The following is a 14696-nucleotide window of genomic DNA, read 5'->3' on the forward strand; positions in this document are numbered from 1 at the left end:
TTTCCTAAGGCTGATAAAATCTTCTGAGTAGGTTATAGTCTCAACTTTCATTTAATTTCATAGAATATTTCAAGTCCCATAGGTAGTGGGAGAAAAAAACCTTGAAATTAGAAATTTAACTCCCCAGTGGTTCAAATATGAAAGAGAAAGCAAAAATAATTGAGCCTGTATTTTTTATCTCAGATTTTAAACAAGTCCTGCAATTCCTATTGTGTGTTCCATAATCTTTGAACTCCTGGGCTAAGTAAAATCTGATGTAAATACAATTTGGAGTTCTCATAAGATTAGAGCAAATGACAACAATGACATTTAGAAGGTCTGTAGCATGTTCATGCAGTACTTGAACACACTAATTAAATACAAATATTTAGAAAAGAAGTGCTTGAAAAACAAGCATTTTATTATTATTCTATGCTGTTCTTAAAACAAGGTACTCATCTAGTTCATTTAAGTGACTAGACTCCCACAAACAGAAAAACGCATGTAATGATTAAACAGTTGACTAACAGACAAATTCCAAACTGGCAATGAACTCTTTCCTGTGTAATCAGAGTTTAAAAAGAAAAAAAAAAAACCACTTTCCTATCACTTTTTCCAGCCTGCAAAAATATCACGGTCTCGCGGGACGTCTATTTCTGTCAGCCTCTTACAAATACTACCTTACTTCTAAAATACCAAGTTGGTTAAGATTAATATCACTATAGTGTAAAAATTACAGAATTCTAAAATCTCATGCCTAAAACAATATTACATGTAAAATGCATATATTACTGGTGCTTTACTACCAGGAAGGTTAGAGCGCTTCTCTAACCACAAACCTGCACAGGTCTGGGTTTCCTCAGTTTGCATGTTATCCCACTCTGACTTGTTTATGTAGCCCCATTAAGTTATTTAACAGAGTCTGCAAAAAGAAATTTTCTGTCTGTAACATCACCTACCACCTGCCCTTACAAATAAAGTTTGTTTTTACTGTTTTTCAACGCATTTATTTTAAAATTAATTTGACCAAAACAATATTAGATTTCAGAGTGTAGATTTTCCAAACTGAAAAACAGTGGCTTCCTCCCAACCTTCTGATACTCACCACAAAAGAAGTTTTCACTAAGCCTAATCACAGGAAGACTGGACCCCCCACATTCCTGGCAGAGTGCCTCCATCTTTCTGAGAGCTTTCCCAGTACTTTTATGTATCTCTGTAGCTGTTCCCAAATCATGCACCACACCGCAGTGAGTCATTTAATAAAAAGAGTTGGCGTTAAGAACATTCATATCCCCAATATGAGTAACAGGAAACTTTTAAGAAGAAATATCTAGGTCCACTCCCTTCTTCCACTGGCTATCCAGCATCCATCCATACTGGACAGACCTTGCTAAGCTCAACACTCAACATTTCAGAAACAAAACTGAGAAAGCCAACCCCAGAATTTGCTATCCATAGTAACACACGTAGAGACTGAGGTTCAAAATCTGGTAATGCAGCACCACCTACAGGCAAAACAATATCCCTGTGAAGTACTCACAAAAAAAAAAAAAAAAAGAAAAATTAAGCAGGTTATATATAAACTATGTCTTTTTTTTCCCAACTACAGACTGCTAAATATTTTCAGTATTTCTAAGTAGGAAGAAATAATGATTCCTCTTATAACTGCTAAAAACATAAAAACAACCAATTTACTGTGCAGTGGTTTTGATTCCAAAGAATTGGCCTCTATATTTCAAAATTCTCCTGCTTCTATATATGTAATAGCACAGAAGATAAAACAAACTGACCTTTAGGTCATTAAGACCCGTCCATAACATGATTAGTTGACTAATTGTCTGGAGATAAGACGAAATAAAACTACGTTCTTCTTCACTCTCTATGTCAAGAAGATGCGCCCCTGGTGAAGATGTTTCACAGATTTGTTGTGCCACCTTCCATGGCCTGCTCTCCTTACCCATTTGATAGCAGCTGCTTTGGAATGCCACCCACCCTTGGGAACAGGTGCCTAGAGGTGAACAAGGACAGGATTTTAAAGATGTTCTCGATCATTCACGGCAGTGGTACAGCTCAAGATTTTTTATAATTCCACAGACATTTTGATAAAGATAGCATTAAATTAATTCACAATAGCAAACACCCAAAAATTCAATAATTATGAATCAACTCTCCTTCAAAATCCTGAGGGTCTTGAAAAATCTGATTGACTGAATTAGAAGTGTATCAACTACAACCCACTGAAGGAAAAAAAAAAAGAGATCCGTTAATTTTTATCCTACTTTAGGAAAAAAATTGTTCTTTAAGCTTAGTTTCTGATGGTTCACTTTTTAAATTTTAAATTTGAAGTTAACAAATTGTTCCTTTTTAATAGTTTCAAATTTAGGAAAATAATTATTCCATTGCGTTTGAACCTATATCTTTTCTTTTATGTTCCTAATTTTAAAGATTTTAAGTTGCGTTAGCAGAGTAGCACATTTAAAGAAATGAAGCTACACCAGAAGACATAACATTCTCAGAATCTGGCCTCCATCAAAGCACTTCTAACAAAACAGTGCAGTTAAGTTAGCCACTCAGCAGTGCAAAACTATCACTTTGAACACTGACAAGAAGTGTTCCAAATCCCTGTCAAATTCATGATTTTCCCTGCCTTTTCATTGAAATCATATAGCAAATTTTATCTCTATACTCAAGAAAATACAATGCTAAACCTCAAGATTCACTTGACTCTATTTTAGACTGCAAAAAATGTAGTTAGCTTAAAATACTTGCACATACAAATTTGAATTCCTGCTCCTAAAACTATGCAGAAGTATTAATTATAAATAACCTTTCTATGTCATTAACATCCAATTTATTTCAGCTTTCTAGAAAAGAAATAATCCACATCTATTAAAAATGGTAAAATGGAATACAGGCTTTCTACAATTTACTCTTAACTCTTCTAGAAAATACACAGTGCTTCCTTGCATTCACTGTGACTACAACAAACTCTAATATATACCTGTTTCAGCTTGAACATCCACGGACTGGGACACATTCATAAATTCCAGATGTAATTGTTCAAATATAAATGTAAATGTATATAAAGTGGCAGGTGTCAAATTATTCCATACAAAGAATCCACTGGGGTTTTTTATAATCTGAGAAGTATCATTCAGTGAAACTGAAACTGAAAATTCTTTGGTCATTGTACTCCAATTAAAAGAAACTGTAGTAGCTGTCACAGATGTTTTGATGTCATTTTCTGAAATTCCACCTGGTAGACCAAGAAAAAATAAATACTGTCTTTACCAAAAGGGAATAATTAGGGCAAAGTTTTATTGCATCAATATTTTTTTTTCTTTTAAGAAGTGATGAGGGATACACACAGTAGGGTAAGAAAAGTCATGTCAAAACAGAAAATGTCTTACTGAGAAATTAAGAACTTCATGCTGTTTTTTATTGTCATGGTATGTAAACTTATGTCTGTGAAGCAACCAGAAATAAAAGTGCACAGTTTAAGGAGTGTTTAACTGTAGAAGTATGTACTTTGCTAGAATATCAGTTAAGTAAAAGGTGTCCAGTGCGGTAGCACCTTAGTAGCATAACCATGAATTATTTTCTGTAGTTTGCTGAACATACTTTCAGCGGAGTCAACGGCTGCTGCACTGTTTTCAACTTACTATGTGTTTTTCCCAGTTGTTTGTGTTCAGATCCCAGACTATTCCAAAGCTAGTATGAGCTTGTAACGTGTACAAAGGTAATGCTATAAACTATTTTAAAGCAACTAACAAAATTAAGATTAGAAACCTCTTTCATTCTAGTAACTGGTGGGACTTGTGATCCTGCACAGATTTACAGCTATAAATTATGTTTTCATAAATTCAGTCGCTAGACTCACAAATTCTTTTACTAAAAGTCTGCCCCATTTAGCCACAACAGTAAGACCTTCAAGCAAGTTATTAACAATTTTTAAAGAGGGACTGTCATAAAGCGGAGACAACAATGTTTAATAGTTAACCAATATATTTAATTTACGTAAGACAAACAATCACAACCCTACATTGTATGACATTGACAGGCTTTAAGTAACTTTCTCAATGGTCCTCTTTTATAAATCTCTTCTCCTAGAACTGCTATAGTAGAGCAAAGCCTGTAACATTTAAAAATCTCCCAAACTTTTACATCAGTCCCATACTGCAGAATTGTTACACTAACAAAACAAGTTATATAAAACTTCTGCTCTTCATGACTGAAAACATACAAATACCTGACTAAGCTCAGGATTTCAACACCTACTTCTTTAATCGTCAGTATTAGACTAACTATAATAATACCGAAATATTTTTTTGCTACTCTACTTACGTGTCTTAAATGATTTTACACTTAAGATTCGGCCATTTTTTAGGGATTCTATTGTAATATCATACTTCTTATTTTCCTCAAGCAGAATTGTAGTACTGACAGGTTTCTGTTCAACTTTAGAAACGTTTCTTACATTCTGCAAGTTAAAAGAATTTCTGGATATAGTGACAGTAATAAAAATACAATTAATAAATGATCTTATGAAGTTTTTTAAAGGGTAGTTTATATTGCAGCACATCAAAATTAAGGCTGCAGATAAACTGCAAAATAACCAATGCATTTAAAACAAAACCTTTTAGAAATCAAACTATTAACGAACATTTTCATACTAAAATCCCCATATTTTCTTTAAATTCGAGAACAACCTCTGCTCAAAATAAGAACAACGCAGAGATCTCAGGGTAGTGTCTGTGCCTCTCCTGCAGAAGTTAGACGACTCCTTCTAACCACAGTACCTTGAAGAACTTGCATATTCTTAACTTTGAACATATGCCTATCTATCCTTATTCAATCAGGATACTCAAGGGGCCTTAATTAAGTCCCACCGGCTTCAACAGGACTATTACAGAGTGCACATAAATGACATGAATAACAGAATTCAGTAGAATTTTTCCGAACGTTCTCTTTATTTGCTATTTTACATTATTTTTTTTAAACAAACACACAACACTATTAACTACTGGTATCTACAGCTTAAATGCATTTGGAACTACTTATGGCTTAGGTAGATTGACGAAATTTACTTTTTGACTGAGAGCATCTGTGCACTGGTGTGTTACAGTATAATAGTCTGGATCCTCTCCTTTGCGCAATTCAGTCCACTCCATCAAAACTGCTCTAGCAGGCTTTTTCACTTGGTCACAGTCTAGACTCTCTGAACCCTGTAACAGAAACATACATGAATCCAACTTAGTAGAAAATGCAGAAAATGTACCTCTAACTAAATAAATTGTCAGTTTTAACTACTTTTGCCTAGAACTTCTCAGCTAGCAGCAGTTTTTACACAGACCAGTATCACTAGCCTTACTAGTATGAAACACAGGGGCTTCATAATTTTTCACAAGTTCTGCAGGTTCAGGTTCTATTTCTCTTTCTCTCTCCAGAGGTGGCCAAACCACATCAGTTGACCCAAATATGCCTTTCTAGGAAAACAGAAATCTGTCATCATTTTAGAAATGAGATCAGGGATTTCACTTGCAATGTACATATTGCAATCACAGTTATCAGTCAGTCAGGAGTTGGAGATCTCAGTCCTGTTCTCACATGGCACCACTTTCACAGCTTCTGAATATCTCAGAATAAGAAACAGCAACCCTCAAGAAGTAAATAATTCATTAAATGCCTCCCTACCAATCCTATTTAGACATGGCAGTACAAAATTCGTTCAGCGTTCCACCTTCTTACAGAGGTCAACTCATTCTAGACACAAGTCTTCTGTATTTTTGACACTACCTTTTTTATAACTGTACCTGCCTTTGAAGGGCTTTGGCTTAGCTCTTTAGAGAAGCAGGTTCCTTCTGTGTTTGAATTTCATTTGGAACCAGAAACTTATGGGTTGCTTCTATCTAACAGAATATAGACCTGAATCACATCTCTAAAATTCAGATAAACTGGGGCATGTGATGCCTATTCCTATCACATAACATTTACTAAAAGATTGCAGTTCTGTCTTTTAAGTTGCATTTTTATTTTCTATATGGATTGGGATGACAAACAAATGCCATCACTTAGCAATGAACGCAAAACACAGTTCAAAAAAACAAAACAAAAATCAAATAGGAACCCTAGTACACTAAAATCAAGATTAGGATTTTTATTATTATATTACTTTGTGCTGTCCTGTAAAGCAACCTACCACACACACAAAACGTAAAAAGCAAAAGCACTCTGTTCTTTTCTATTTTTTAACACAACATACTTTGGAACTCAGTCTGGTTTAAGGTAACTTCCTTTAACTAAGGACTAACTAACATAACTAGACTAGTATTGATGGCATACACAAAAGTGTTTAAGGAACACTTCTCCAGGAAAAGTAGCAGGCTTTTATTTGATGGATGTATAGCTGGCTTGTGTTCCTTGAAAGCAATCTAGTCCAGACAACCCAAAGGGCAGCAAAATATGCTTTTAAAGATAATGAAAAAATTTTTATTTGCCAATAATTGAATTAACCATTTTTAATAATTTTCCACCATCAGCAATATTGTCTGCTATTTTACTGTACATAGATACATACTCCTAGACCTAAACCCAAGAATTAAGTGTACACAGAACCATACTTATATCTGATGAGAGAGACTTAGAATGTCCCTTTTTGTTGCCAGCACTTTGTCGGTACTTTTTAGGCTCTTACCCAAAGACTGCGGCAATAAAAAAAAATTAAATTGACCACAAAGAGCTAAGGTTCAAATCTATTTTCAGGCTAGTTACACACCAGCTAGGAGACCTAGACAACAAACACTTATTGACTTCTGCTATCGACTGCTTCTCAACGTATGACTCAAGTAGTCTTCTCAGTGTGAAAAAGAGGCACTTGAGGGGAAATACAACATAGGTCAATAAAATCTTAAGTAGCCAGAAGTCAGCAGAGATTGATTTTTCATTTTCTCTTCAAGTACAAGACTGTGAAGGATGAAACATAGCTGGTATGCTCCAGATTCAAAGCAAACAAAAAGAGGCAGTTCTTCACAAAATAAATCGTTTATCTGACAAAGCTTAAAACAAGTACTAAAAGTTCTGATGGGCTTCGAGGGAGGCTGGACTAGTTCATAGAAGAGAACTACACTGAAGCTCACAAAATGCACTGCAACTACATCCGTCTCAAGTAGCCCTTAAGCTGCAAATGGTGGGAAACCAACCCAGTATAGGTAATTCTCATATGATGCTGTTCTTACAGTCCTCCCCAAGGATCTGCTTTTCTCCACCGCTGGAGGCACGACACTGAACTTGCTAAAGTCTTTATTTCACCCCCTACCACAATCCTTAAGAGCCAGGCACTCTCAACTACTCTGAAACTGTCAGGAAACTTCCCTCACTAAGGTGGATCACAGACTGATGCACGATGGCTTTAATAAAAATCACTCGTTCTCAAGCTCAACGCTGGCCAGCACAACCAGATGCTATCTCGACACCCTCGAGGAATATACTGGGAGGCTGGGTACCACAGCAGCATTTCACCACCCTAAATACATGGCTCTCTTCTCTGAAGGAATGGAGTGGTATTTGTACAAATAATTGACAGAGCTTTTAAATCACCTTTGCTGCAAAGCATGTTAAGCTATATGTAAAATAAAGACTACACATACAAAAACTAAATACAGAGAAATATGGACAAGACTATTGCAAAGCGTACTAGAAAATTAAGCACAAAGATACACATGGTTCTTATGTGTGTGGTTCTTTTAATAACACTCAAATTAAACACAAGGGGCTAAGGCACAAATGGCAGTTTTGGATCAGAAAGCGAAATACTTCTTGCAGAAGCACACTTCCTAAAGGCACAGCCAGAGTATACCATTGGGTACCAAAATAATCTTGAATTTCCAGCATCACAGTGCACGTCCCTGCAGTGTCCAAAAGATGACAATTTACACAGCAATATGAGCTAGTTTAGGACTTAAAGACACTGGGATCTCTTACTTCTGGGGAACGGCATTAAACCAGAAGCAGCAGGTAATAAAGCAGATTACGGATCTCAAGAGAGCTTCCAACAATTTGAACAGAAGGAAGACTGAGAATGCTCAGTAGCAATAAATGAGAGCTCCCTGTGACTGCTACAATGACAGAAAAGCAGTTCAAATCACAAACCATCAATTTTTAGCATTCAATTAGCGTATCTATCCACCTTCAAAAAGGGAATATTTTTCTTACCTTAAATAAATATTTTAATAAAATCAGGAGAAGAATTGCTTGATCCATGGGAAAAGAAACGTTATAGTCCCAGTGTCTCTTATGTGTTTCAATCACCACAGCTTCAAAATAAAATTGTGTTAAAAAGGTCTGAGGCATAAGAAGAGAAAAACTAATGCTCGTATTTATACCTCATATAGATAGAGCAGCAGCCAATCGTGCACCTCAGATTTGTGTCTTTACCCTGGCCCTGCCTCTTCCCAGGCCTCAAAGTTTCCCGAGATCAGCAGAAGGCCGTCCTTTAACTTCGCTGAACTGTGGATGTGCCTGTTACTCATTAGTCATTTAAAAACCCCTTCAGTGTAAAAACTGTCAGGGCTTTGTAAGCTTTACTAGTGATTGCATCGAAATTCATTGAAATCCGTGCAACCCCTTGCACTTTCCCTAGGAGATTCCGGTCGTTTTCCTCAGTACATACTTCTAGCAAGTTGCCCCTTTGTCAGTGTTCAAAATAAGCCTTAAAACACTTTTTTCCATGGAAGTACTAAACGCACCTGCAGAACCAATTGGTATGTCTTGCCGCCGTGGTGTCCCTGAGGAATAAATATAAATGCTGTAAGATGATGATTAATTTCTGTTAAATTTGCTCATCACAAGGCAGGTGCAAGCCAGGACTGCACCAAGGACTGCGTGGGCACGTCTAAAACTGCTTACAAAAATACAAAATCCTACTTCTCAGTATAAAAGCAGAGCCTACAAATTTCCTACACAAGCCATTTACTAGAAGACTCCCTGAATTTGTAGTTAGTAACTACAGCATGCAATTCCCAGGGGAAAGCTTTCCAGCACCTGGAAGGCCTGGGCACGAAGGGCGGACTGAAGGACCACCGCCGCCGCCGCCGCTGCTGGCTCCGGACATTCCCCGCACCCCGACGGCCGCCCCAGCCATCTTAAAGCCCCCCCTTCCCCCCGACGATGGATGGTCTCCCACCCGGGCGGCCTTGGGGAAGCGCTGGAGCCAAGAGCCGAGCAGGCAGCACTCGCCATCGGTTGCTGCCGCCCCGCGGGCCCTCCCCGTCAGGGGAGAGGGCTCCTCCCTCCTCTAGGGGAGAGGAGGGGCACGGCGGCCGGGCAAGCCCTCTCTTCCGGCCGCTTTCCTCTCCCGCTCCTCGCTTTCTCTGTCCCCAGCCCGCTCCCCCCATTCGTTCTGGCCTTTCCTGCCCTTTCCTTGGCTGCCGGGCGCCAGGGGGAGGGTTGAGGCGGGGGGGAAGGAGGAGCGGCGGATTCGGGCTGCGGGGCCGCGGCTGCTGGCCCTCGGGTCCCCTCACGCCCAGCGGAGCCGCCGCGGGGGTTCAAACGCGAGGCTTTCCGCTTGTTTCCCGCTCCCTGAGGAAGAGCAGCTCCGCTCTTCGAGGCAGATGTCTCCGCCGGCTGTGGGACGTGCCGGCATGAGGGGAAGCGGCGGCGGCCCTGGCGCCATCCCGCCGCCGGCGGTGAGGCCGGGCCACCGGGAGCCCAGCACCACAGGGGCTTCGTCAAAATTAAAAAATTGTCTGGAATGGTAAAGTAGATGCATATGTCTGTAGGAAGTGACAGTCGAACTATTTCTGTGGAGAAGGAAGCGGGGCGCTGAGGGCCGAGCGTCGGCCTGAGGGGCGGCCGTGCCGGTCTGAGCGGCCCGTTACCTTACCCCGCTGTGCGGGAGCGTGCAGCCGTCTTCAGTTCACCGCCCGCAGATCTTCCTCAGCTCTTTTCACGTGTAGTAGCGATGTCTTTGGGGCTTTATAAATAAATGGGCGCAAAATAGGGAGGTTACTCCCAGGAGTACTGCCTTTAATTTGCGTTGAGAAGGTGCTTTCCAGTTAGGCATTACAGCGTTGCAGAGTACACCTGCGGGAAGTGTTAGTAACAAAATCAGAGCAACTTGAATGAAGTACTGTATTATATCCTTTTAAATAGCTAGACTCTTAGCAGACATTTTTGCATTCAAGATTTTACATGAAAAGGGTTAAATCAGACCGCGTAGAAATAAAGCTGGTGTCAGAACCCATACAGTCGCTCCCCGGTGTGACACCAGTTTCCTCACCAGTGAGTATCTCTACTGTAAAACGCGGAGATCAGCCACGGAGGAGGAATAGACACTGACATCATCTCGCTGCTGGAGTCACTGTGAAGATCATCGTTTACCTCCCTGAGGCAGAATTTCTCCTTGGGGCAGAATTTCTGATTCTCCTTACCAGGCTGCTGGTAACTGTACCCCAGTTCCACACAAAGTTACCGGTGCAAGCGTCTGTAAACAAACAGTGAAGAATATGTAACAGTGGGACCACTGATTTATTTCCCAAAGGCTAATGAACAAGAACTTGTCTCTGACAAAAACTTTGGCTGACATCCACCTTTGGCCAGATCTGAAGCAGTGAATTCAGAGGTAAATTCACCTCAATGTAATTCCCAGTGACCTAACCTTCCCCAACTTAACCTTTTGAATAGAAAATTAGTTTTCCACTGTGCTCTTGGAAATTAAATCAGTTTAATAAGCTGATAAAAATTGTTAACAAATTATTTCCAGACCAAGTAGTTAAAAAAAAAATTAGTGCCACTGTATATATGTACCATAAAAAGTGACCGACGCTGATAATATTTATTGTGTATTTTTTTAGGTGCTATCATCACATAATATATTATTTCTGTCTTGAGATAGTATCTTGTTCTTTGAGGGATCGTTCCTTATTTTTCCTAAAAGCTGTATCCAACTGAACATTGAATCACAAAATAAGGAACACAATTTTTAATTAGAGCTTTACTTAGAACTTCTAGTAAATAAGGCAGGCTTAAGCTCACCAGAAAAAAAATAACGTTTTGAAGCTTCTGTGTTACCCAGGCTCAAAGAGAGACGTAGTAAATCAAAAGCTGCTGCAATGAAACCCCTGATCTCAGAACACTGAGTCAGTGTCTCTGGGAAACACACATGGGTATATTACCTGAATGCTATTTTAGCTGTAAGTGCCACAAGTTAGCTGCTGCATGTTCAGCTGTTTTACAAAACAAACGTACTCCTTTTTTTCCAGAGCATTTTGTAATCACCGAGCACAAAGGGAGACTTTATTAATGGGGTGATTTTCAAGACAACAGCAGGAGCCTGCTCTTTTTAACCTCATTAAATTAAGCGTGTGAGGCACATTCCACCTTAATCAAATGAACACTCCCCCAAATATAACCACTTTCCTTTTATTCAGCATTTCCAGTGATTAAGTTTTAACATCATTAACTCCTTGTTTTCTCCAGAATGCAACATCAGTACGGAGGCACCTCTTCATGTTCCCCCATTCTTCCTACACAAACTAGTTGTAAAAGTAGAAACTACATGTACAAGACATTTTTTTCAGACTATCTCCTTTGAGTGACATTCTCAAATCTCTGATCTCAGGGAATCTTTTACCACTGATTTCGATTGGTCTATATGTAGACATTTTTCAAAATAGGCAAAAAAGGCAGTTATAAAATGGCCAGTATGTGGCTGCCAAGAACTAGTCAATGAATGGCATTTGCAGTTTCTAGAGTTCATTGTTCTTCAGCTCCGAATATGCCCTTCCACCCTGAGCTGTGGTGACTTGTTAGTGATAATGGATAGATAACTTTTCAGGTTTCCTTGTTCTCTAGTCAGCTTGAACATTCCACTTGGGGTTTAAAGAAAGGTTAGAGAAAATTTAGTACACAATGTTATGTACAGACCCTCTTGGCCATAACGTTTCCTCAATTAAAGGCTTTTTTCTTTTGCGTTAAGTGCTGAAGTCTGTCCCTCGAAAGATCTTTTACATTCACATCTTGAATGTTTTTTTAAAATACATTCCCCAGAGTGGTTGGGAGTGTGAAATCCTACCTAATCTAGGAAGTATAGTACTGATATCCCACTGTAACTATAAAAATTTTCTGCTGATGTTCTTGCCTTCATTTTGCCCCTCCACGATCACTATATTGCTACAGTTATGTGTGACAACTCATTTATGTTTTGTCTTCCGTACTAGAACACATATCTGTGGGATTTTTCCATAGGAGATATACCTGTACATGGTTATGCCAGCAGCATAACCTCAAGGTAGCCTCTGGAAAAGGATTCGATGGGACAGAACTTGAAAAAATTAGTTCAAATCAATGTTTCCTACTGCCACAGTATTCCTGACTAATACCTCCACATTTATTTGGCAGTAAGTTGTTACACAAAGGTGAACCTCTACATTTGGAAGTTGAGTTTGTCCTTTAAAGTCTTATAAAAGGAGCAATGGAAGAAAAAGAGATGGGGAGAGATACATGGAACTAATGCATAATAAAAACAATTTATAAAAATCCATGCTCTGTAAGCGGAGTTTATCAGCAGTGAAGGGGTCAAGAGAAAATAATTGAATTTCTGTCAGCTAGAACAGAGCATGAAAGGGGAAAGGAGCCACTTCTGAAGCCACATTTTATGACTGTTTAAGCGCTGTGAACAGCACAGTGACCATTTGTCACCCTGGAGTGTGTTCTTGTGAACACCTCCACCTTTCAGTATATTATGTGGCTGGTAAGTATTTTCAAACAACATACTTCAGGCCTGATCTTACTCTCAAAAGAAACTAGTACTGAAGACCTCAGTACGAATAGCTGTTTCACCAGTAAACAGGTGCATGTATTTGGGAAGGTGTCTGCCTGCAATGCGGAAAAGCAATAAATCATGCAAATGTATTTTTACTGTCAGTTTTTAATATACAGATTTGGCTAGCTAAAAATGAGAATATTAGCTGTTTGTATACCTATGCTCTATGTCTCGGATTGTATTAATGAAAACACACAGTAAGTGGCTTAAACCCAATCTTAAAAGCTGTGCTTCAAATTCTAATTGCATACTGGGGCAAGAATTGATGATAACAAATGACCTGGTAATAAGGCAATGGAATTATAAAAGTCAAATATTATAAATAACATGGTCAAAGCCTTACTATTTTATACAGGCATGTTCAATCACAGTCTAAGTATATAGAGAGATTTACATTAATCCCTAAAAAAAAATCTCCGTAGTTTTATGGGTAAGCCTTTATATTGTGGAATTCCTTGTGCAAGGACAAGTGGGAGAACAGAGCAGCGGAAATGCAGGAGTGAAGGACAAGCGCAACCAGCTGTGACTGGGGTAAATGACAGGGCCTTTGGTCACGCACAGAGCTTCCTCCCAGTTCCTCACATTTTCCAGTGCCAGCGTGGGAGTTTGAGAGAGGCAGGCATTCCCAGCCTTTCCTTTAGGGGAGTAGAAATGATTCGAGTCTTAGTAGGAGAGGGGGTAGGAAGGAGGGCACTCTGTGGGTGTTAAAGCTCTTTTAGTCAATAAAAAACAAACTAATTAATTTTGGTATTTAACTAGATTAGGTTTGAGTTGGATGAGCTTTCCAAACCAGCTCACAAGACGCCTGCGCAAACAGGGCTACGCAGAATTTGAGGCTGGGCATTGGGGCAGGAACGCAGAGATGAAGAGAGATGAGGAAACCAAGACAGAACCACAGACTCCATCTCCATTTCCGTTTAAGTTACAGACTGAGGAAATATTTGGATCGGAACAGTCCTGTCACACTGCAGGCTCATTCAAACCTTCTCTCCATTGCAAGGCCTGTGGGGGCTGGTTCACCTTGTATAAAACATACCGCATGGTGCCATTGTCACCTTCATGGAGGTAACGGGGGTGGATGGCTGTCCAGAAAATGGTTCACAGGTTTTAATAGATGTTCACTTTCTGTCCAGGCCAAAGCAGTCTGAATTTCAAGTTTAGTTGTAAAATGAAAGGCAATCTTAGACCATACCCAGCTGTGCTGAAGATGTAAGAATTTGTTGTAGGCTTCGGGGAGGATCCTGACACAGTTCCTGTTGATTGTTGCACTTAAAAAAACAAATTGGGTAAGTGGGAAAAAGATCTTTTAACACCATTTTCCTATTGCAGGTTATCATGCACTTAATTTTAAGCATAACTGCTTTTAATTTCCAGGTTTACCTAAGATTCTGCAGTATCGTTCATCCATAGTGGCACAGATAAATTAAAAGCATCAACAATGATTTATTAGCATTCTGCAAAATAATATTTATTAATTTCTCTTTAATTACAAATACAGTTCTAAATCTTACAAAAGCATATTGCTTACAAAAAGCACAGCTGTTCAACTGAAACACATCAAGTGTTCGGTCATTATGTGGGAAAACGCTATCTTGTAGGAGCTTCCTGAAGTAATTTATCGAATGCTAAGTTCATTAAGAAGTTTTTCGCCAAACTCGCTTGATGCAAATAAAGGATTCCTATCGCTATGTTAATAAATCAAAAGGCCTTACAGATGTATTTTTCTTTTAAAAGTTGTCCTTTTAATTTGCTGTATGAGTACACCAACATTATGGCTACCAGTATGATTTAATTTCCATTTCTGGCCTGCATTAAAAGTTTCTGTACACAAATTCCAACAGCGATATCAGAGAGTATTTCGGTTCTAGGCCTTAGTATATAAAAACTTGAAATATCT

At 39.0% G+C, this 14696-nt stretch overlaps 1 protein-coding gene across 5 annotated transcripts in view; it reads right to left on the bottom strand.

Moving 5' to 3' along the window:
- PTPRQ (protein tyrosine phosphatase receptor type Q) overlaps positions 1–8319 on the bottom strand; it is a 137711-nt gene extending 129392 nt beyond the window's left edge. For 3 of the 5 annotated variants that reach the window (XM_063322867.1, XM_063322866.1, XM_063322865.1), the window contains exons 1-5: positions 8191–8319; positions 5067–5204; positions 4324–4459; positions 2981–3235; positions 1770–1987 (exon numbers count right to left, since the gene is read on the bottom strand). In XM_063322867.1, coding sequence (XP_063178937.1) covers positions 1770–1987; positions 2981–3235; positions 4324–4459; positions 5067–5204; positions 8191–8238 — 795 coding nt within the window. In that variant the 5' untranslated portion in view covers positions 8239–8319. Of the gene's footprint in view, positions 1–1769; positions 1988–2980; positions 3236–4323; positions 4460–5066; positions 5205–8190 lie in introns of those variants that run through there. The other 2 variants (XM_063322868.1, XM_063322869.1) reach the window with 2 other exon arrangements.
- Between the last annotated feature and the right edge of the window lie 6377 nt (positions 8320–14696).

This window comes from Chroicocephalus ridibundus, chromosome 1 (genome assembly GCF_963924245.1).
Source record: "Chroicocephalus ridibundus chromosome 1, bChrRid1.1, whole genome shotgun sequence".
Classification (NCBI taxonomy): domain Eukaryota; kingdom Metazoa; phylum Chordata; class Aves; order Charadriiformes; family Laridae; genus Chroicocephalus; species Chroicocephalus ridibundus.